At 35.0% G+C, this 22831-nt stretch overlaps 2 protein-coding genes across 3 annotated transcripts in view; one reads left to right on the top strand and one right to left on the bottom strand.

The window, feature by feature from the left end:
• Window positions 1-13238, top strand: part of LOC106869168 (structural maintenance of chromosomes protein 4) — a 45128-nt gene extending 31890 nt beyond the window's left edge. Inside the window, exons 19-27 of the mRNA XM_014914784.2 lie at window positions 1550-1676; window positions 2234-2285; window positions 3025-3162; window positions 4619-4763; window positions 6332-6505; window positions 7403-7582; window positions 9557-9789; window positions 10338-10521; window positions 12608-13238. Of these exons, the coding sequence (XP_014770270.1) occupies window positions 1550-1676; window positions 2234-2285; window positions 3025-3162; window positions 4619-4763; window positions 6332-6505; window positions 7403-7582; window positions 9557-9789; window positions 10338-10521; window positions 12608-12769 (1395 nt within the window). The 3' untranslated portion in view covers window positions 12770-13238. The remainder of the gene's footprint in view (window positions 1-1549; window positions 1677-2233; window positions 2286-3024; window positions 3163-4618; window positions 4764-6331; window positions 6506-7402; window positions 7583-9556; window positions 9790-10337; window positions 10522-12607) is intronic.
• Window positions 13239-14124: 886 nt separating this feature from the next.
• Window positions 14125-22831, bottom strand: part of LOC106869167 (acyl-coenzyme A synthetase ACSM3, mitochondrial) — a 38528-nt gene continuing 29821 nt past the window's right edge. For both annotated transcript variants that reach the window (XM_014914782.2, XM_014914783.2), the window contains exons 12-16: window positions 21335-21436; window positions 19589-19716; window positions 17370-17469; window positions 15791-15910; window positions 14125-14805 (exon numbers count right to left, since the gene is read on the bottom strand). In XM_014914782.2, the coding sequence (XP_014770268.1) occupies window positions 14719-14805; window positions 15791-15910; window positions 17370-17469; window positions 19589-19716; window positions 21335-21436 (537 nt within the window). In that variant the 3' untranslated portion in view covers window positions 14125-14718. The remainder of the gene's footprint in view (window positions 14806-15790; window positions 15911-17369; window positions 17470-19588; window positions 19717-21334; window positions 21437-22831) is intronic.

Raw genomic sequence — 22831 nt, 5'->3', positions numbered from 1 at the left:
CTATGACCCTCTCTGTAACTTTCATAACCTGATCTAACAGCTTGATGCCTCTGTAATTATTTGTATCTAAAGCGTCCCCTTTACCTTTGTAGCAGTTGACTATGATGCTGCTACACCAGTCATAGGGTATGACTCCTTCGTGTATCACCTGGTTCGTAATACGGGTGACTAGGCTATAGCCAACACTGCCAGATATTTTGAGCATCTCTGCAGTGATTCCTGATGGGCCGGGGGCTTTCCCGGTCTTCATACTCTTAATTGCTTTATCTACCCTGGTACTATCAACTCGGATAGCTGGTCCCTCTATTGGGTCGACATAAGGCAGGCTCTCTTTCTTAGAGTTTTATTATGAAATTTATTTCCAAGAACATTTAAAAATTTGTAATGGAAACAATTTTTGAACAAAAGTTTATAATAATAAACCTTAAAAATCTTTTTACAAAGGTGGCATATTTTCTACCATTCATGTAATAAACTCCCTAAGAATATCAATGTCTATTAATGACATTTATTCTCTATAGATCTATTTGACAAAAGAAAACATTTTTTGCGGGTTCAATAAAACCCATTTATAATCGTACATTATTTTTCTGATATAACATACATAACAAAAAACTTTTAACACCCAGACCATGTTGTACTCTAGGCCATGTTGACTTACACTATTATCTTTCTTCCACATAAAAAAATTAAAATCACTGCAATATCCAGTACTCACTTAAAAGTGTTCCAGACTTTGATTATCCATTTTGTGAGTTTTTTCTGGCATATGTTGTTGAAAATGCATTCAGCCTTTTTTAATCCACCGTATTTTGATTAATAGACAACCTTTTTTTTTCTGGTCGACCATAGCATTTGTTCTTTGTCAGGAAGAATTTTATTTTAAATATTTATCTCAATTTACTGCAGTACTGCTAGTGTCTTGTATATGGAAATACTGACACAACTTCAATATATTGGAAAGACTGCATTTAGGTCCATTCAGTTCTGTAAAATTTTGAAGAGAAATGTATTTTAAAGTTTCACTCCATTTCTTACTGGTATAAACTCATCACTTTTATCATTGTCAGAGCTGTTGTTGTGGGAGTCACTGTTATCACCATTGGAAATTGATATAGCTGATTCTCCCTCAAGAACTTGATCATACTTGTTGCATTTCACATTTAAATCTTACACTTCTTCTTTTGCAAGTCCTTCAAATTCAGATTCGCTACTAATGAATGTAAAGGTGATATCCATTTTTTTAAGCAAAAGTTACAGAAATGTGTCAGTTATGATGTGGAGTAAAATTTCCCAAAAATTTGGAGAAAAGAACTTCACACTGAAAAGTGTTTAATAATGTAAAATGTTTATCTAGTGAAGCTGTGTGTTACCATGAACATGGTAACAAGTTTTGTTTTAATATTCTCATTTAGATATGAATAGTTTATTGTTGAGAGTTAGGCACTACAAACAAAAAATTTCAGGTAGACTCAGACTAACAAAATTAAATTCTGTACTTTATTACATTTTCTCCTCTTCGTAAAATGACTGTGTTATTGCTTTTCAGGCGTTATCAGAGCAAGAGATAACACTGACTCAACAGATTGTGGTACAAAAAGAAAAAGTAAAATCTGCAGCTCCTGATAAAGTTGAAGTGGATAATTTGCAGAAAAAAGTTGAAAAATTGAAAAGCAGTAAGTTTTATTTTTTGTACATTGTGATATGTGATGGCTCTTTATTTAATTTTTTTTCATGTCACTTCTCCTTCAGTTGAACAATTTGGTATGATAGTTGCATGTTGATGGAAATAAATGTATTTTGTTTTGTCTTAGATTGTGTTCATATTTCACTAGGATAGATGTTTGTAGTTCACTTTTTTGAAGCTGATAAAATAAGTATGTATAATACTTTAAATTCCACTAAATTATTGATATCTCTGTCCTGAGAAAATTGGCAGTGTCCTGCCTCAAAAAAATTTATATAGAGTGGAATATTGTCAGAGTTGAGGGAGCAGTAGTCCAAAAATATTATGTTCTAATTTCTGGTTTAATTTCACCAAGTTCTATTTTTCATTCCTCTCCTACAAAACTGAATGCCATGAAAATAGTTATTAACTCTGTTTTTCATGTTTATTGTTGTATTGATTGTTCTTTGCTATTAAGTTGCTTTATTAAGGCTACGCTCAGATTTTTTTTATTGATTATAATTATTTAGTATTTTTATCCATAATTTTTCATATTTTCACTTATAGTTTATGAAAAAGATGCTAAAGTTGTCTCCAAAGTTGAAAAGGAAGTTCAAAGGTGAGAAATGTCTTCATTGTCACTATTCATTTTTATGAATTAATTTCCAGCCATTGAATCTGTTTTCAATTGTTATATTAACCCTTTAGCATTTAAACCAGCCATACTTGGCCCAGTATTCTACTATTTCATGTTTGAACCAGCCTTACATTCGATAATAATGTTAAATCTGAATGCCAAAGGGTTAAAGCTGGCTTTCTCATCTATTTACTATTTCTTTATCATTTGCTTATTGAAGGATGATTGGCTAGTGAAAAAGTGCAATTTTCAGTCGTGAGGTTCTGGGTTTGATCCTATTATGCTGTGTCTTGAGTAAGTTTTTTTTATCATAGTCTTAGTTTGACACGAGTTCTGTAAATAAAATCAAATAGACACAAACTGTGTAGAAGCCTGTCAGATGGACTATGTTTAGTTCAAAGAACCAGCCTTATCACACTGCTATGCTGAATCTCCTGGATGAATACACTAAAATTACAAGTGTTTGTGGAATACTCAACCACTTATATCTATTCAATGAATAGATAGATCTGTCAATGAAGATAGGGGAACAGTGAAAATGGGGAGGGTTAACTATTAGGTAAAATGAATGGATTTTGCAATGGTTTCAGCTAACACTTCATTTCCATTTGCACTAATTCTTTCATAATTTTATTCCTTTATTCTTACTTTATCAATAGTTTCAAGCTGCTTATTTCACAGGTTAATATTTTCAGATAATTCAGTAATATTTCTGTTGTAGGCTACATAAAGAAATTATGGACATTGGTGGAAACAAATTAAAAGCTGTCCAAGCTAGAGTTGATGCCATCTCAAACAATATTGATCAGGTGACTGGTCAGATCACTAAAACTACTGTAGGAGTCACTACTTCCAAGAGGTTTGTTTCATCACAAATTCATATTTAAAATGTTTAATTAATACTCCATCTAGTTTTCATGTATGGGATGAAAGCAAATGAAAATTCTTTTCTTCTTTATCATTAAAAGCAAGTGACTCAAAATGTTACATTTCTATACATATTTTATATTTGTCCTATATCTATAGCCTTTTTGGTATATCTTGTTCAATGATAGTTATATTAATTTTCAATCAGTGTATTCCTGTAATTGTCTTAATTTATGATCATAATTAATTGACTATTGTTCTGTTACTCTATACTGATGATGTACAAGGTACAGAAATGCATTACCTGTAGACAAATGTGAACTCTAAAATGTTTAAACAGTATAGTTTGATAATTTGAAAGTAAAAAATTAATAAATATAAAAAAAAATTATTTGAATAAAAGGCTTTCAAATAAGAATTTAGATGTTATTTAACTAATTAAGGCTCAAATATTTGGAAAACATGATTTTTACTGTACTTTTAGTAAAATAAATCTATAGAAGCAAGTGGGTTTTTTTTTTTCAGCTTTCCATTCTTCGAGCATATTCTTTCCAAATTCAATTTAGTCCTTAATGCTTCCAGATAATAATACTTTACATTTAGGCATAGGTGTGTGGATGAGAAGCCTGCTTCTAAACCATGTCTCGAGTTCAGTCACATTACAAAGCACCTTGGGAAAATGTTTTCCCACTATATTGCTGGACCAACCAAAGCTCTGGGAATGGATTTAGTGGACAAAAACTGAAAGAAACCCATCATATATATATGTGTGTGTGTGTAAGCAAGTATCACTGTCATACAAGCAGTGTTGTTTGTTTCTAGTTTCCATGGTCATGGGGAAATATACCCTTGTTTGGAAATAGGGGTGGTGACAGGAAAAGCATGTGATTATAGAAAGTTGGCCTCAACAAATTCCACCTGACTCATTCAAGCATGGAAAAGTGGATGTTAGACGATGATGATTTGTAGGAAACCTGACCAATTTTATTGCATTGGAGTGCAATAATATTGGCATGGCTCTCTGGTTATATAGTTTGCTTTCTTACTATGTGGTCTTGAGTTCTCTTTCTTTGTGTGGCACTTTGTGTATATGTCTTTAGCCTCAAGTCAACCAATTCCTTGTGAATGAAATTGGTTGGCAGAAACTGTATGGGAGCCTGTCGTGTGTGTGCTTGTCTGTATATGTAGTTACATTCCACATTCTTGCATGCAAAAGACTGATATTTGTTGATGTTCTCTGGTAACAAATTTTCTTGTAACTGCACTTTTGAAGATAAGTAGAATAAAATAAATCCATTTGTTGAAAATTAGGTGAGGATTCATGATAATCCAACCCATACTAATGTGGAAAAACAGACAAAACAAATAAGGAATTTAAAAATAATTGGCTTTGAGAATATTGTTTTTTAATGCTTTGTAAATGAATTAACATGAAATCATTTGTTTAGAAATTTGAAGAAATCCCAAGAAAAATTAGAATCTTTGGAGAAAGAAAAAGAAGAAATGGCAAAGAAACTTGAAGCTCTTAAAAAGGAGTTTAAAGATTTGGAAGAGAAAGCTAAAGAAGTCTTGTCATCTCATTCAGAAGTAAAGGTATGATCTGGATAAACTTAATCAACTAACTTCAACCTTCATTCTTTACTCTTAACTTCGTTTTTTATTTATTCAAGTTTTGAGTTAGCCATGGGCTGACCATAGCCTTGTGGATAGATTTGGTAGACAGAAACTGAAAGAATCCCAATGTGTGTGAGTGTGTGTGCATGCATGCATATGTGCATGGATGTATATGTGTGTGTTTGTGTCTCCTTGTCTTGACATGCAATAGTTATAAGCAGATGTCACCATCGTATAAGTGGTGTTCCTCATTTTTCAGTCTTCTATGAAAACATGGAATCAGGTAAAGATTGGCAGTGGGAAGGGCATCTGATTCTAGAACTCGGCAAAATCTGTCTGATCCATGCAAACATGGCAAAATGGACATTAAACTGATGATGATGTCTTCAAGATCATATATGTGTATATATATATACATATATATATATATATGAAAATTATAGGGTTTTGCACATACCAGAACAGTCAAAAATCATGACAAAACACGAATTAAATTTCACTTTCTGTTTTTCTTATGAAGTTTTATATAATTTATCAAGTTTTTCTGAGCTGAATACAAACCTGACTATTTGGATGAAATTTTGAGGAAAAATGTATTAGTGCATGAAGATCTTTTTAATACTCGATTGAAGTGGAAATAGCAATTGTTTTTAGCTTCATTGGTTGATTTCTAAGTCCTATCTTATAGGTAATAGCTTACCTGATAATTCAGCCGTTATATATTTTTGTTTTATTTATTTTTTTAATTTTCATCTCAAGGGGATTTAAATTTTTTTAAATGCTAAATCTCGTAGACTTTGCTGAGGCTCATCTAAAAGCTAGTAACCAATTTTCATGTTAACCATTTAATCAAGAAATAGTTATTATTTTCAGCTAGGCAGACTTGATAGCTTGCTATTATTGACTTCAAATTTATAGGAAGAAAGATCTCTAATTATATATATATTATGTGTAATAATATATATAATCCTACCTTATAAGAATAGAAAGTTGGTTGAAGGTTAGTGTACTACCCCAAAAATTTGATAGTTCATTTCCCATAAGGAACATTATGCTATGTTTCTAGTAGAGATATTTTGTGCTGAAGAAATTGTATCCACCTGCAATCAGGACTTCTTGGTTTGATGTCCCCTGTGAAGAAATTTCTTCCAGCTGTTTCCTTTCTACAGCCTCTGTCCAACCATTACCTTGTGAGTGAAATTGGTAGACAGAAACTGCTGTAGATGTGTGTGTGTGTATAAATAAATATATGTATGTGTGTGTGTGTGTGCGTGCATGCATTTCTGTATTGATATATGCATATATATGCATAGGGATGTGTGTGTGTGTTTGTATGTGACTGTCTCTCTTTACATTAACACCATCTAAAAAGAAACTCTGTTTCTGTAACTTAGCAGTGTTAAAAAAAAAGTATTTGAGAAAAGAACTGGATATTTTGTTTACTTACTTGTCCCACCCATGCTAGCACGGAAGGCAGACATTAAACGATGACGACAATGATGATGAGGATGATGATTTACAATTATTTTATCTGCTGTGATTTGCAGGAGAAAATTGAAAACCATGAAAAAATCTTATCTGATCTTAAAGAGAAACTGGGTGAAATTGAGAAGGAGGAAACAGCCCTGTCAAAAGAGAATATTGACCTACAGCACAAACTAGAAAAATATCAAGATGTTGTGAAAACTAATCAAGTAAAAATGAAACACTGGAAGAAACAGGTATGAAAACCTTATCTCTAGCAATAGTTAATTGTTATAGACTTATAAGTAAAAAATGATATGATGAAGCAGGAAATGATACAATTTTGATTGATATAGGAAGTGAAGGATTTCTGTTCAGCAGTTTAGGTGGAACATTTAGAGTGATTCCATTTTAATTTTTAAATGTTTTGTATTTGTATTAACCCTTTTTATTGCTTTTTATTACTCCTAAGTGTTTCAGTTCTAAAATAATCATAAATTTAGACTGGTTCATAAAAAAGGCGATTACTTTTATTATTTATTGATATATTAGATATATCAAAGGCATTGAGCTGGCAGAATCATTAGCTTGCTGGGCAAAATGCTTAGCAGTATTTTGCCTGTCTTTATATTTTGAGTTCAAATTTCACTGAGGTTGACTTTGATTTTTAGCTTTGGGGTTGATAAAATAATACCATTGAAGTCAATGTAATTGACTTCCTTTCTCCTTGGAAATTCTGACTTTGTACCAAAATTTGAAACCAATATATTAAAGTAGTGCTTTGAAGACCAGTGTATTTTAATTTACATAACCCTATTATAGATTTTTTACATTATTTACATTTGACGGATATTTGTTCTCATCTTGTTTGTTGTTAACACAATGTTTTGGCTGATATACCCTCCGGCCTTCATCAGGTGTCTTGGGGAAATTTCGAACCTAGGTTCTCATTCCTAAGGTATTTTTCGATATTATTATTATTATTCAGGTCACTGCCTGGAATCGAACTCGGAATCTTGGGGTTAGTAGCCTGCACTCTTAACCACTACACCATATGCCTACTTTTAAAAAATCTATGTAACCTTTTTTTCCAGAAATCTATTTACTGACAACAATTGTGATTATCTGAATGAAAAATGCTTCTGTATTTTTAGCTTTCTCAGTTAGCCCTTCATGCTATTGGAAACAAAGAACCTCCACCTCTGGAAACTAATGATGCTGAAGAATTGGCTAGGACAAATGTTGAAGAACTTAAATATGAGATTACTGTGTTTGAAGAAAAACTGAGCAAGATGAAGCCTAACTTGACAGCCATTAATGAATACAAAGAGAAGGTAAAGAGTTATAAGTAGTGCAAGGTTTTGAATATGATTTTGTTATGAAAGGAATTTGTTTTAGTCTTTTTTAAAAAGCAACAAAAATAATTTGTCGTTGTTACAAAGTAAAGGATGTAGGATTGATAGAATTGTTGCAGCATCAAAGAAAATGACTTGTGGCATTTCTTTATGCTCAGAGTTGAAATCCTGCAGAGTTCAACTTTACTTTTTATCCCTCTACAGTTGATAAAATAAAATACCAGTCAAATATTGGGGATTGATTTATAAATAGAAAGTTTACAAATTCTAGTATATAAGAATCAAGTTAGAATCTACTATTAGTGAGAAGTGTGCAGAAACTCAGTATCTCATATTGTCCTCACTGTCTTCATAAACAGGTTGTAGTGTTTCTTGTCTTGCCTGATAAATGGTTATATATATATATATATATATATATATAAAAAATCTTCACTTGTTTGCTTTCCATGCTGGCATGGGTTGGACGATTTGACTGGAGCTGGTAAGGCCGGGGTCTGCAACAGGCTTCATTGTCTGCTTTTGCATGGTTTCTGCTGCTGGATACCTTCCCTAATGCCACCACTTTACAGAGTGTGCTGGGTACTTTTAACATGGCATCAGCATCAATTATAGTCTGCTTTTCATATAAGTCTTTGCAGTTACTATTGTTCCATTTCTCAGTCTCTTAAATGTGAGTTACCCCTACAAGAGCCTGCTCTGCCCCACCTCCTCTCATCTTGCTAGCATAAAGACCCTTCCCTTGTGTTTTGTAGGTTTGCAAGCTGTATGGTAACTTCACGAGTGCTGGTGGCATGAGAAAAGTACACTGTAAGGTGGTTGGTATTAGCAAGGGTATCCTGTTGTAGAAACCATGCCAAAGTAGACACTGGAGCATAATACAGTTTTTGCATCCATCAGATCCTGTAAAGCCATCCTGTAAATGCCATCATGGAACATGGATATTAAATGATGACAATGATTTATATATCATCATCATCCTTTTATGTCTCTTTTCCGTGCTGGCACAGGTTGGACAGACACTTGCCCAAGGTATCACGTAATGAGACTGAACTTGCACATCATCTTACGTCTGCTTTCCATACTGGCATGGGTTTGATGGTTTGAGGACCATGTCATGATCCAATATCAGTTTTGGTATAGCTTCTACTGCTAGATGCCTTTCCTAACACCAACCACTTCACAGAGTATACTGGGTGCTATTTCATGGCATAAGTATCAGTGAGGTTGTTTTGTAACTTGCAAGACTAAAATGCTTAAAGAGTTTCCATCACTGAAAGAACTTGAGAGAGAAAGGATTTTGGGCTAAAGTACAATAAGAGGAATAAATTTATTGTTGTGACTAGGTCATAATGGAGGAAGTAATTAAATAAATACTATTGAAGGAAGGAGTATGAAAGAGCAAGGGACAGGAATAGGGATTAGTGAGAGAGGGACAGTAGTAGTGGTAGTAGTACTCCTTGTTATATATGGGAAGGAAATTTGAAAGAGAGAAAGATGAGGGTGGTGAGAATCTGGAGAGAGTCACTGAAAGGAAGAAGGAAGAGATCATGAGGGTGGGCTAGAATGGGAGGGATGAAAGGGTATTAGAGTGAAGAAGTTGTGAGAGAAAGGAAGGCAGAGGGTGGAGAAATAGAACTATTTAAGCATATATATGAATAAAATATGCAGATGGGGTTAAGATGTTTTCTTCCCAGTCATATAGTTTCAGATACTATGTGGTATCTTCAGCAAGTGTCTTCAGGCCAACCAAAACCATGTGACTGAATTTGGTTGCCTGCAAGAAGCCTGTTGTGTGTGTGTGTGTGTGTGTGTGTGTGTGTGTGTGTGTGTGTGTGTGTGTGTGTGTGTGTGTGTGTGTGTGTGTGTGCTTTCTAAGATCTGCCTGACCAACTCTGCTATGATGTGGTTGGTTGAAAATATTTTTGAAATTTCTTTTCTTGGTGTTTTATACAGGAAGCTGTTTATTTGGAAAGAGTTGCAGAGATGGATCGAATTACTGATTGCCGTGACCAACAGAAGCAAATGTTTGAAGATTTAAGGAAACAGCGCCTGGATGAGTTCATGACAGGCTTCAGTACAATTACTAACAGACTCAAGGAGATGTATCAAATGATCACACTTGGAGGAGATGCTGAATTAGAACTTGTTGATTCTCTCGATCCCTTTTCTGAGGGTATTGTCTTCAGGTAATTATTTCTATCTGAAATTCTTACTCGGAAGTTTTTTCTGCCTTTATTCACCATGTATTACACTTGTACAGAGTAAGTTTGTTCTAATGCTTTGAAATTTAATATTGCATATCACAAGCTTCTTGACATGTGCACACTGACTGTAAATAAAGCATTATTGCTCATACAAAGGAGTTTATTTGCTATTCTGTAAAAGCATGTCTTATGTGACCTCGATGTGGTTGTTTAGCAGCATAAAAGTAATGTGTTGATTCATGCAGTTATCTCTCTGCTATATTACTATGAAAATATTTTTTAGTTTGTATTTTTCAATTAATACAAATTCATACAAAAATGTATTTCTTCTGATATGCTTAAGTTATGAAAGGGATTAGCTTACAGTTTTTCAATAAACGTTAGCTTTGTATTTTGTTTGAAGTAAATTATTTTTGCGAATGGTTTTAAGTCTAATTTGATACAAATTAATCCTTTTCTCATTAAGCAACATTACTAAATGTAATTCATAATTTTGTTTAATTAACAAAATAATTATTTTTTAATTCCAGTGTTCGTCCACCAAAGAAATCTTGGAAGAATATATCCAACCTGTCTGGTGGAGAGAAAACACTTAGTTCTTTAGCTTTGGTATTTGCTTTGCATCACTTCAAGCCAACACCTCTTTATGTCATGGATGAGATTGATGCTGCTTTGGATTTCAAAAATGTCTCCATTGTTGCTAACTATATTAAGGTAAGATAAAAAAAAAATGCCTTTTGATGATTTTTATCCTTCATATGTTGAAGAAACTACGAAAATTTATTGCTAGCATAAAGCAGAATTGTAAGAGTGGATGTATGAGAATGAATAATTCAATGTCAGCTGGCTGAACATAGTATTCAAATATTTAAAAATGGAAAAACAGCTATTGTTTTATCTATTTTAGTTATTTTATTATAAACTATTAAAAAAATATACTTTTTCTTTATTCTGAATAGACAACACCAGAAAAGAAAAAAAAATTCAAATGTTTTGATTTCTCATTTCATCATCATCATCGTTTAACATCCGCTTTCCATGTTGGCATGGGTTGAACGGTTTGACTGAAAACTAGTAAGCCAGGGGGCTGCACCAAGTTCCAATGTGATTTGGCAAGGTTTCTACGGCTGGATGACCTTCCTAATATTAAACACTCCGAGAGTGTAGTGGATGCTTTTTATGCACCACCAGCACAGGTGCCATTGACCTGACACATCGGCATTGGCCACAACTACGGTCTCACTTGGCTTGGCATGTCAACACAAACACGGTATATTGCCAAGGATCTTGGTCACCTGTCACTGCTTCTATGAGGCCCAATGCTTGAATGGTGCTCTTTACGTACCACCAGCATGGGTGCCAGTCAGACAGCACTGGCATCAGCCATAACTATGATTTCACTCGGTTCAGCAAGTCTTCTCAAGCTCTGCATATTGCCCAACAATTGAAGAATGCTTTTAATGGGCCAATTATGTGACACTGGCTTTGACCACGACTACAATCTCACTTGCCTTGACATCACTGCCTCCATGAGGCCCAACACATGAATGGTGCGCTTTATGTACCAGTGGTACGGGTGCCAGTTAGACAGCATTGACATTGGCCACGACTACAATTTCTCTTGGTTCAACAGGTCTTCTCAAGCACAGCATATTGCCCAACAATTGAAGGGTGCTTTTAACGGGCCAGTTATGTGACACTGGCATTGGCCACGACTACGATCTCACTTGCCTTGACGTCACTGCCTCCATGAGGCCCAACATATGAACGGTGATCTTTATGTGCCAGTGACACAGCACTGGCATCGGTCATGATTACAATTTCACTTGTTCGATAAGTCTTCACAAGCACAGCATATCACCCAACGATTGAAGGGTGCTTTTAACGGGCTAGCTATGTGACACTGGCATCGGCCATGACTATGATCTTGGTTTGACAGGTCTTCTCAAGCACGGCATCTCTTCAAAGATCTTGGTTGCTTGTTATTGCCTCTGTGAAACCCAATATTCGAAGATTGTGCTTCACCACCTCATCTCATGTTTTCCTGGATCTACCTTTTCCACAAGTTCCCTCCACCATGAGAGTGCGTGAAACTTCATCACACAGCTGTCCTCATCCATATGCATCGCTTGACCATATCAGTGCAGTTGTCTCTCTTGCATACCATATCTGATGCTTCTTATGTCCAACTTTTCTCTCAGGATGCTTACACTGACATTACACATCCAGCAGAGCATACTAGCTTCATTTCTTACAAACCTACGCATGTCCTCAGCAGTCACAACCCATGTTTCACTGTTGTATAACATGGCTGTTTGCACTCAGACATTGTACAGTCTGCCTTTCTAAGCGAGAGGCCCTTTGTTACCAGCAGAGGTAGGAGCTCTCTGAACTTTGCCCAGCCTATTCTTATTCTAGCAGCTATGCTCTCAGAGCATCCACCTGTGCTATTGACTTGGTCACCTAGGTAATGGAAGCTATCAACTGCTTCCAGTTTTTTCCCCTGATATGTGATGGAATCTATTTTTGGTACTTTTTATGGAGTTTCTACCTATGCCTTTTCTACATTTGTTTGTTTTTACTAGTCCATAACTTTTATTATAAACATTTTAAAAAATTTATGATTACAGAATTATTCTTATATTCACTTTGTCACATAGCTGTGGAATAGTATTTTTTTTTTTTTTTTTTTTTTTTGGGAAATTGTGTCTATTTGCAATTTTTGTTCTAAATTAATGCAATTATAATAGTATTTCATATATAAGTAAATAGTATAAGTTTATAATAATCTTTATTGCAGGAGCGGACAAAAAATGCCCAGTTTATCATAATCTCTCTTCGAAATAACATGTTTGAATTGGCAGATAGACTGGTGGGAATTTACAAGACTGACAATTGTACTAAATCACTGGCAATTAATCCTCAGAAGTTGAGTAAAACACTGCTGGAATGTGATGCATAGAAACGTTTTATATTATTCTTTTCTTACTCTCACTTTATCTTTTTGGATTGGATTTTATTTCTACTCTACACAAGTTACTCTTCACTTTGGTATGAATGTAATCAAATAATGTTTGAATGTGATTTAATTGTGACAATGCAAGTTGTTGCTAAGGAGTTGAGACATGGAAGAACTTTTGAGCTTAATGCCTTTCTCTTTTTAAGATCTATGTATATATATATGTATTTCACTATTCCATTCATTTATAGCTAGACATCCAAAAATCAACTTGAGATGATATAGAACTGAATTATATTATAACTGAAAAATAAACATCTTTGTTAAAAACCATGTTATGATAATCTATTTTGAAATGCCAATATTTCCATTAAAAAACAGATAACATACCCAGAAGCAAAAATTCTTGCTGTTTTATGTTCTCTCAGTTATCAGTTGCTGTTATTGATATTAAAATGTTACTTTTGTTTTATTGGAATGTTTTTCTATTATATGTGCATACATGCACTTGTCAGTATTATTGGTCTGGTACTTTTTTCCTATCTGAGCATGCATTATTCCAGGGGTAGCTTTCTAGGTGGAGTCTGTTTAAATACATTGTAATTCATTTGAATCTAGCAGTACTTCATATGTAATATCCAATGCTCTCGCATCTCTCCTAATTAGATTTTCTATTCCCCCACAAGCTTTCCTTAGTCTACATTTACATAACTATTTTCTACCAGCAATTTATGTGCAATTTGTATTGTATGAAGACCCCCTTTGGTCATGGATGACCATGGGATTGCACCTAGAAAGCTACCCTGCAAGGTTGTTTATGGAAAACCAGCAGTCACCCATGCATACCAGCGATGTTATACAAAGAAAAGGCAAAAGCCTATACAGCTTGGCACCAGTGACATTGCAACTCATTTCTACAGCTGAGTGAACTGGGGCAACGCGGAATAAAGAACACAACACACAGCCCGGTTCGGGAACCAAACTCACTACCTCATGATTGCAAGCCCGCTGCTCTAACCAGTGAGCAATGGATATTGTCATCATACACAGCCATTGGTGCCTAGTTATTGTCTCACATATTTAACACTACATTCAAAGTGTATATACCTTTCTCTCTAGATTCTTTTCTAATATTCCAGCATTTCTAAAACATAGCTTATGTTGCCTACCTTGCAAGTGGATTTGGTCAATGGAAACTGAAAGCAGTCTGTCATGTGTATGTGTGTACATGCAAAATAAGTTTCCTTGAAAATGTAGCAAGGGTTAGTGATAGGAAGGGCATCTGGCTGTAAAACAATGCCTGAAGAATATATTGGTCTAACCCATTCTAGCATGGAAAAATGAGCATAAAAACAAAATGATTTTTCAAAAAATAGATTTAATCTGGTTTAATATCATTTTATATATTTTCTAGAATGAGAGATTAAAGGTGGTAACATGAATTTTGCAGCAGAAACTGCACAAAATTCTGATTAATGGAAGCAGATTTCACAGATTTCATTTGTTAGTTTGTTAAAGATGACATAGATTCATGGAAAAGTTCTTGTACTATATATGAGTGACAGTACAGATAAGCATTATTTTGAATTGTAGGTTGGCATTTGGAAAAAGCAATTCAAGTTTAGTCTTTAGTCATGCAGTCCAAATACTATTTTGATTGATTTAATCTCTTGGAAGTTGATGAAATAAGTGTTAAGATCTCAAGATTATGTTGAAAATATTGTGTAAAAGGGAGAAGCAGCTTAGATGTGAGGTACTGAATAAACGGTATTTTAAAAGTAGGTTGGCAGCTAACATGTTTGTTCATGAATCTTTGCAAAGCTGTCTTGTTAAACGTTTGATAGCATTAAGTGGCTGAAAATTGCAAGGGTGTATAACAGTATTAGTAAATGTTTGATATAGTTAAGAGGCTGAGAATTGCAAAGGTATTAGTATATTTCTAAGTATTCATTTCAGTCAGTTTGCCATTCAGGTTTCCTCAGCTCAACACGCCGAATCTTTCCACTGATTGTCTTTGGTAGTTCAGTGACAAATTTTATCTACAAAAAAAGAAAAAAAAAAGTGGGGGTTGGTGGGTGTACCATGATGAATAGCAAATTTATATTATGGAAATTATGAACCTGTTTAAGTTAGGTGAAATGTATAGAAACTATGAAAAACTGTTTAGGTTAGATGAAGTTAATGGAAAATAAAATTATTAATGAAAAGGTGATTTATTCAAAACAATCTAATGTAAACTGTCAGTACTTCTTGTGGTACACTATGCTTTAACTGTCTTGTGTTCTATGATGCAGAGGATAAACATTTATTACCTGATCCAGCTCTACTCAGATTTTGTCATACACACACACACAAGAGTATATTTTATGTGCAGGAGCCCCATTTGTGCTTTTTGATTTATGAGATACAGTAAATTTGATACTAATTTAGTCATCTTGTCTCTGTTTTGATTGATGGTTCCATTTCCAGGCACCTACACTTATGCATGTGCTAATATTAATGACTACAGAAACCTTTTTAGGTAATGTCAGTTTTTAAATATAAAACTATATTGCAGAAGATGGTCAGTGATTCATATTTTGTAGCTGTGATTTTTTTAGCAAAGGTACTTAATTCTTACAATAGCCTGTCCACCAAATTCAAATAAGTACTGAAGGAAGGAATAACTCGCTGTTCACAGTATCAGAGCTGTTAAATCAATACTTTATCAGATTGCAGTGGAGAGATGGGCTGGAAAATAACGACACATTAGGTTATGAGATCCATTATATATAATACACGTGTTAGTGTATTAGAATAGATTGGTGTCTCATCTAGAGAGACAATTTATCTTGTCAAATTGTAGGTAGTCACTCTTAAGAGGTCCCTTGGCACATAGGAAAAAAACATTTTGTTATAAGGAGAATGGAGTAAAAATAAAAAGATGATCCTTTCAAATTTAAGTTTTAGAAGGTAATCGATTATTTTAAAAAAAACATTGCATAATGTTAACTGATAAAAAGGGAAGTTGTTTACATCACTTACTCTGCGTGGATATTTGTAAGGTGCTGTAATGGACTTTACATGTTCCTGAAGTTCCTTTTTCAGTTCATCAGTATTGCTATTCTGGTATTTTTGTGTGAGTACCACAAATGCCATTATAATCTTGGGATTAAAAATATGAAGTGTTAAAAAGTGTCAATAATATATCTACATTTTTGTTTCAAAATTGTTAAATATAATAAAATAGATTTAAAATGTTAATCATTAGAAACAAAATTAATTCTCAGCAAAATGCATTACTGCATGTTGAAACATGAAACAAGGAAAGATTTACATTGAAAATATTCATATTGTTTCAGATTCAGTCCCACTGTGCTACACTTTAGACATGTCTTGTGCTACAGCCCTGGGCTGACCAAAGCTTTGTGAATGCATTTGGTAGATGGAAACTGTGCAAGCTGTTGTATCTGTGTGTGTGTATATATCATCATCATTTAATGTCTGTTTTCCTTGCTGGCATGGGTTGGACAGTTTGACCAGAGCTGGTAAGGCCAGGGGCTGCACCAGGCTCCATTGTCTTCTGGCATGTTTTCCATGGATGGATGCGCCCCTTAATGCCAACCACTCCACAGTGTACTGAGTACTTTTTATTTGGCACCAGCACTAGTATCTATCTGTCTATCTATATATATAATGTCTGTATTTTTGTTCCTCTCCCTCGAATGCTTGACAACCAATGTTGGTTTGTTTACATTCCTGTAAGTTAGTGGTTCAGCAAAAGAGACTGATAGAATAAGTACCAAATTTAGAAATAGAAAGTAAGTACTGGTATATTTTTCATCTGAGAAGATCTAACCAGCTAAAAATAAATGAAGTACATGTAAATAAAATGGGAGCAAGATGTTTTGATTCTTAAATTCAGGATATCATCATCATTGTTTAACATCTGCCTTCCATGCTGGCATGAATGGGATGGTTTGACAGGAGCCGGCCAGGCAGAAGCCTGCGCCAAATTTCTGTGACTGTTTTGGCAGGATTTTTACAGCTGGATGTCCTTCCTAACACCAACCACCTATCAGAATGGACTTAGTACTTTTTACATGGCACAAGCACAGGTGAGGTCAGTTTTGGAAAGGTTTTTACAGCTAGATGCCCTTCCAAATGGCAACCACTTTACATTGTGGACCGGATGCTTTTAAGTGGCACCTGCATGACAAAAATCTTTTGAGAGGGGAGAGGGCATTGGAGGAGGTGATCTTGTGTCAGATGATGAAAGGTTATAGTGAGACAGAAACAGATGTAAGGCAGGGAGCTGGCAGAAATGTTAGCACACCAGGCGAAGTACTTAGCAGTATTTCGTCTGCGGTTATGTTCTGAGTTCAAATTCCGCCGAGGTCGATTTTGCCTTTCATCCAAGGTGCCACATGGGACTGAACCTGGAACCATGTGGTTGGGAAGCAAATTTTTTATCACACAGCGATGTGAATTTTCTGAGTAAGTATTATGATAGCTACCTCATAGGAGTATGAAGATAGTGGTTTATGTATATATCAATTTATACACTAAGATTGAGTACAATAGAAGTCTTTGTTTATAAAACGTAAAACATATGTTGACTTACTTCCCCTCTGATGGGGTCTGGACTGCGGACTACTGCTGATTCCAAAACTGCTGGGTGTTGTATAAGAGCACTTTCAACTTCAAATGGACCAATGCGATATCTGAAAAAGATGAGAGAAAAGATAGGTTTGAAAATTAATTCTAAGTTTCTTATCTTCATGTTCTACTATTGCACTTTGTTAGGAACACATTTAAGCCTTTTACTACTATATCTCTGTTGAAATATTCAATACATAATGACAGATTTAGTGAAATAACTTTGTCATTATTAAGTTGATGTTTGGAATATAACAGGAAATGTTAACGGCAGGTTTTATTTGAGATCATTTTAAAACAGAAAGATTGCATTATAAGAGTAGGACCCGTCTCAGGCAGGTTGATATCAAAGAATTAAAGCTGACCTCTTAGGTAAGATGTTGATCTACTGACTAAAGAGCTGACAATATTCTTATCCTAGATAAGGCACCTAATGTCTTTTCCAATGCCTTGAATCGTACAGTAGTCTGCTACTCACACTGGTGAACCATTGCTTCTCTATAGTACCTAGTTATAGTTATGCATACTGAACAATTAAAGTATTTTTTATCTTTTGCCTGTTGCAGTCTTTGGACTGTGGTCATGCTGGGGCACTGCCTTAAAGAAACTTTAGTTGAATGAATGAACCTCTGCTTTCCTTTTTTAATCTTGGTACTTATTCTATTGGTTTCTTTTGCTGAACTACTAAGCAACACCAGTTGTCAAGAAATGGTGGGGGACAAATATATATATATTCTTTTATTCTTTTACTTCTTTCAGTCATGCTGGGGCACCACCTTTAGTCGAGCAAATCGACCCCATGACTTATTCTTTGTAAACCTAGTGCTTATTTTATCAGTCTCTTTTGCCAAACTGCAAAGTTACGGGGACGTAAACACACCAGCATCGATTGTCAAGTGATGTTGTGGGGACAAACACACACACACACACACATACGACAGGCTTCTTTCAGTTTCCGTCTACCAAATCCACTTTGGTCAGCACGAGGCTATAGTAGAAGACACTTGCTCAAGGTACTACGCAGTAGGATTGAACCTGGAACCATGTGGTTGGTAAGCAAGCTACTTACCACAGAGCCACATATATATATGTGATCGGTTTCTTTCAGTTTCCGTCTACCAAATCCACCCACAAGGTTTTGGTCACCCTGAGGCTGTAGTGGAAGATATTTGCCCAAGGTGCCATGTAGTGGCACTGAACCTGGAACCATGTGGTTGGGAAGCAAGCTTCTTACCACAGCCATGCCTATATTTATAAAGTAATTTTCTCAGGCATAGCTGTTTGAATAAGAAGCTCACTTTGCATGCATGGTTTTTAGTCAAATGAATCAACTCCCAGTACTTATTTTTAAGCCTGGTACTTATTCTATCAGTCTTTTTTGCCAAACTGCTAAGTTATGGGGACTTAAACACACCAACACCAGTTGTCAAACAGTGTTGGGGACACACACATATATACACACATATATACAACAGGCATCTTTCAGCTTCTTATTTCTTTACTGCCCACAAGGGGCTACACACAGAGGGGACAAACAAGGACAGACAAACGGATTAAGTCGATCATATCGACCCCAGTGCATAACTGGTAATTATTCAATTGACCCCGAAAGGATGAAAAGCAAAGTCGACCTCGGCGCAATTTGAACTCAGAACGTAGTGGCAGACGAAATACCGCTTAGCATTTCGCCCGGCATGCTAACGTCTCTGCCAGCTCGCCGCCTTGGGCGTCTTTCAGTTTCTATCAACCAAATCTACTCAGAAGGCTTTGGTCAGCCTGAGGCTATAGTAGAAGACACTTGCCCAAGGTACTACACAGAAGGACTGAACCTGGAACCATGTGGATGGGAAGCAAGCTTCATACCTGTTATATGGACTGTTGGATATGTTATTCGTCTGACGTTCCGTGTGTCACTGTGGTTCGTTTGAGTTCATTGTTTCATTGTTGTTGTTCTGAAGGACTGGGGTAGTAAAATGTCATTGATAGATATGGCGGACATGATTCTTGTTTATTCATAACGAACATTGGGTGAGTGCGTTCTTTGTATGTAATTAAATAATAAATGTAATAATTAAATTGTACAACTCGTGTTATCTCTGCGAGTCTTCCAAGGGAAATACAACAATACCACACCTTATAAAAAAAAAAGCAGAAAAATATACTATAGGTAATGGAATCACTAACCCAGATGAAAGAATTATATCATCATTTCGGCCTATGAACCAAATATAGCCATCTTCATCCATTTCGCATTTATCACCTGTCAAATAATAATCACCCCTGAAAACAGATTCTGTTAATTTTGGCTCGCCCTGGAAATAGGAAATAGTGGCAATTGAAGAAAAGACAAAATTGTGTAAATAATAATAATTACTATAGAAGAGTGATTCTAGGGAGATAATGGAATGTTAAAATATGTGGGTGTGGTTAAATATAGGTTGGTTGCAAAATTTATAAATTTTAAATGTATAAAAATCAAATACTAATAAGCAGAACTTTATTAAAAGTTTAATTTTTATTAGGATTTTTATTCGTCTTTTTTTTTTTGTTTTTACTTGTTTCAGTTATTAGACTATGGCCATGCTGGGGTAGGTACCACCTTGAAGAATTTTTGGTTGAATGAATCGACCCCAGAACTTAATTTTTCTGCTAAGCCTGGTACTTATTCTATCAGTTTCTTTTGCTGAACAGCTAAATTACAGGGACGTAAACACACCAACATTAGTTGTCAAGCGATGGTAAGGGACAAACAAAGACACACACACACACACACACACATTATGGGCTTCTTCCAGTTTCTGACTACGAAATTCACTCACAAGGCTTTGATCAGCTTGAGGTTATAGTAGAAGGCATTTGCCCAAGGTGCCATGCAGTGGGACTGAACCCAGAACCATATAGTTAGGAAGCAAGCTTGTTACCACACAGCTATACCTGCACCTATTTGTTAATATATTTTGATTGATTTACTACCCTTATATCTTCAGGTTTTATTTAAGTTATATTAATTATGGTTAGTTGACATCTTTACTGTGCTCCTTTCATATTCTGGCAGCTCCCCCCCTCTCTAATTTTTAAAAATTCATTGAAGCTAAATCATTTAGCTTTCAGATAACTCTGTCTCATGTAATGCTTATTTATTCATATTGTTTTGAATTAATAATGGTTTATCTTATAGGTTTGAGATTTCAGTTATGGGATTGTATACTTTTAGAATGACACTGTAGGGTCAGTGTAGGCACGAGAGGCTGGATTTGGCTAGTTTGGACATAAAACAGGTAGAATATTTGGGTCTTATATGGCTGGTTTAAATGCTAAAGTGCTAAATTTCGTTAAAGAAACACTCAGGGAAAATTAAACACATTGACAAGAGTGTGCACAGGCAAATTCATAGATAGTGTTATTGATAATGTGATGAGAAAAATATGGTTCCAGATTCAGTCCTATTGCGTGGCACCTTGAACAAGTGCCTTCTGCTATACCCTCAGGCTGACTGAAGCATTGTGAGTGGATTTGGTAGATGGAAACTGAATGAAGCCCATCATATATATATATGTGTGTGCGTGTCTTTGTGTTTGTCCCCCCCCCCCTCACTGCTTGGCAACCGGTGTTGGTGCGTTTACATGTCCAGCACTTAGCATTTTTAGCAAAAGAGACCAATAGAATAAGTACCAGGCTTTAAAAAAACAAAGTACTGGAATCAATTTATTTGACTAAAATTCCTCAAGGTGGCGTCCCAGCATGGCTGCAGTCTAATAATCAAAACAAGAAAAAGATAAAAGAAAAGATTATCATCTTTCCTATTAATGCAAAACAGATTTTTAGATAGTGAGCTTATACAGCAGTAAAAGAAATTGAAAGTAATATTTAGTGGGAGAAAGTATGGAAGCAGAATAGTTACATATATTTCTATAATTTTATCATACTTACAACATATCTACTAAATAGTCCAACTGGTCTATCTGGTTTGCAACAAATAGCTAAGTTACCAAGAGTGCCTGGTGGTTGTACTTCTCCTTCATCATTTACAATCTATTACAAATATGGTAGAATTGTTTTATAAAAAATGCTAAAGATTGAAAGTTATTTGATTAATTTGAAAATGACAAATTTTATTACAAAATATGCAATGTATATTCTGTATTTATTTGTGAATCATATGCATTCATCTCATATTTTGCATGAAGCACTACCTCGGTAAAATATATCCTTCCAGTTATATAGTCCTCATAATCATAATCTTAATTCTTTGATGTCAACAGTACAATTTCAAAGGAAATATAAAAATAAAATGTTCCATTATTTTTCTGAGCTTCCTAAATCTAGTGATTCTTTCTGGGGGTATATTAGTTTAGATATAAAATGATGGCTCCATCCATTGAAAGCTGTAAATGATGGATTAGGAAACATGCATATATGATATTATGCTAATTTATCCTTTTTTAGAAAGCAACATGGAAAGTAACATAATACTATAGAAAGTTCTGTACTTTCCTGTTTATGCAACAAAAGTTGATGGGTTGCCATGGTTATGAGATCTAAATTGTTGCACCTTTTAATTAAGAATGTCAGGCTACATAAGGCCATCTGTTGCTGCAGTGCATATTTACTTAGTTGGTCTATTCTTGTGTGTGAGTAAGCTATTGGCTGTTGGAAAAGGCTGATGACTTGTTTAATATTAACAGTAGTCGTTGACTACTGTTATGAACTACTACTGATATGATTAGGCATGAAAGTTAATATATATATATATATATATATATATATCATCATCATCATTGTTTAATGTCCGCTTTCCATGCTAGCATGGATTGGACGATTTGACTGAGGACTGGCAAGCCAGAAGGCTGCACCAGGCTCCAATCTGATCTGGCAGTGTTTCTACAGCTGGATGCCCTTCCTAACGCCAACCACTCTGAGAGTGTAGTGGGTGCTTTTACGTGCCACCGGCACGAGGGCCAGTCACACGGTACTGGCAATGGCCACGCTCAAAAAGGTGTTTTTTACGTCAAACCGTCCAACCCAACGACGACGATGATGTATATATGTATGCATGTATATATGTGTATATATATGTGCATATATACACACATATGTGTGTATATATATATATATAATTGAAAGGGTAAAGGATTATCAATTTATTAATAAATTAATAATTAATAATTTTTACCAAGCCCTTCGGTATGTAAGCACCATTATCGGTGTGGAACTTATTTAAAAGTTCTTATACATTTATAAACAAAATTAATGGATCAGCAACAGGTTGCTTCACCACATACCGAAGTTCAGAAATAGCAGCCAAAAATGCTGAAACTCCAACAGATAGCAGTTACCCGCAACTCACATAGGCAAAACAAGAAGAAAAATAACAAACTAAACTAGCCATAGTTAGTTCGTTATTTTTCTTCTTGTTTTGCCTATGTG

The sequence above is a fragment of the Octopus bimaculoides genome, chromosome 5 (assembly GCF_001194135.2).
Source record: "Octopus bimaculoides isolate UCB-OBI-ISO-001 chromosome 5, ASM119413v2, whole genome shotgun sequence".
Lineage (NCBI taxonomy): Eukaryota > Metazoa > Mollusca > Cephalopoda > Octopoda > Octopodidae > Octopus > Octopus bimaculoides.
This window is presented reverse-complemented; position numbering and strand designations above follow the sequence as displayed.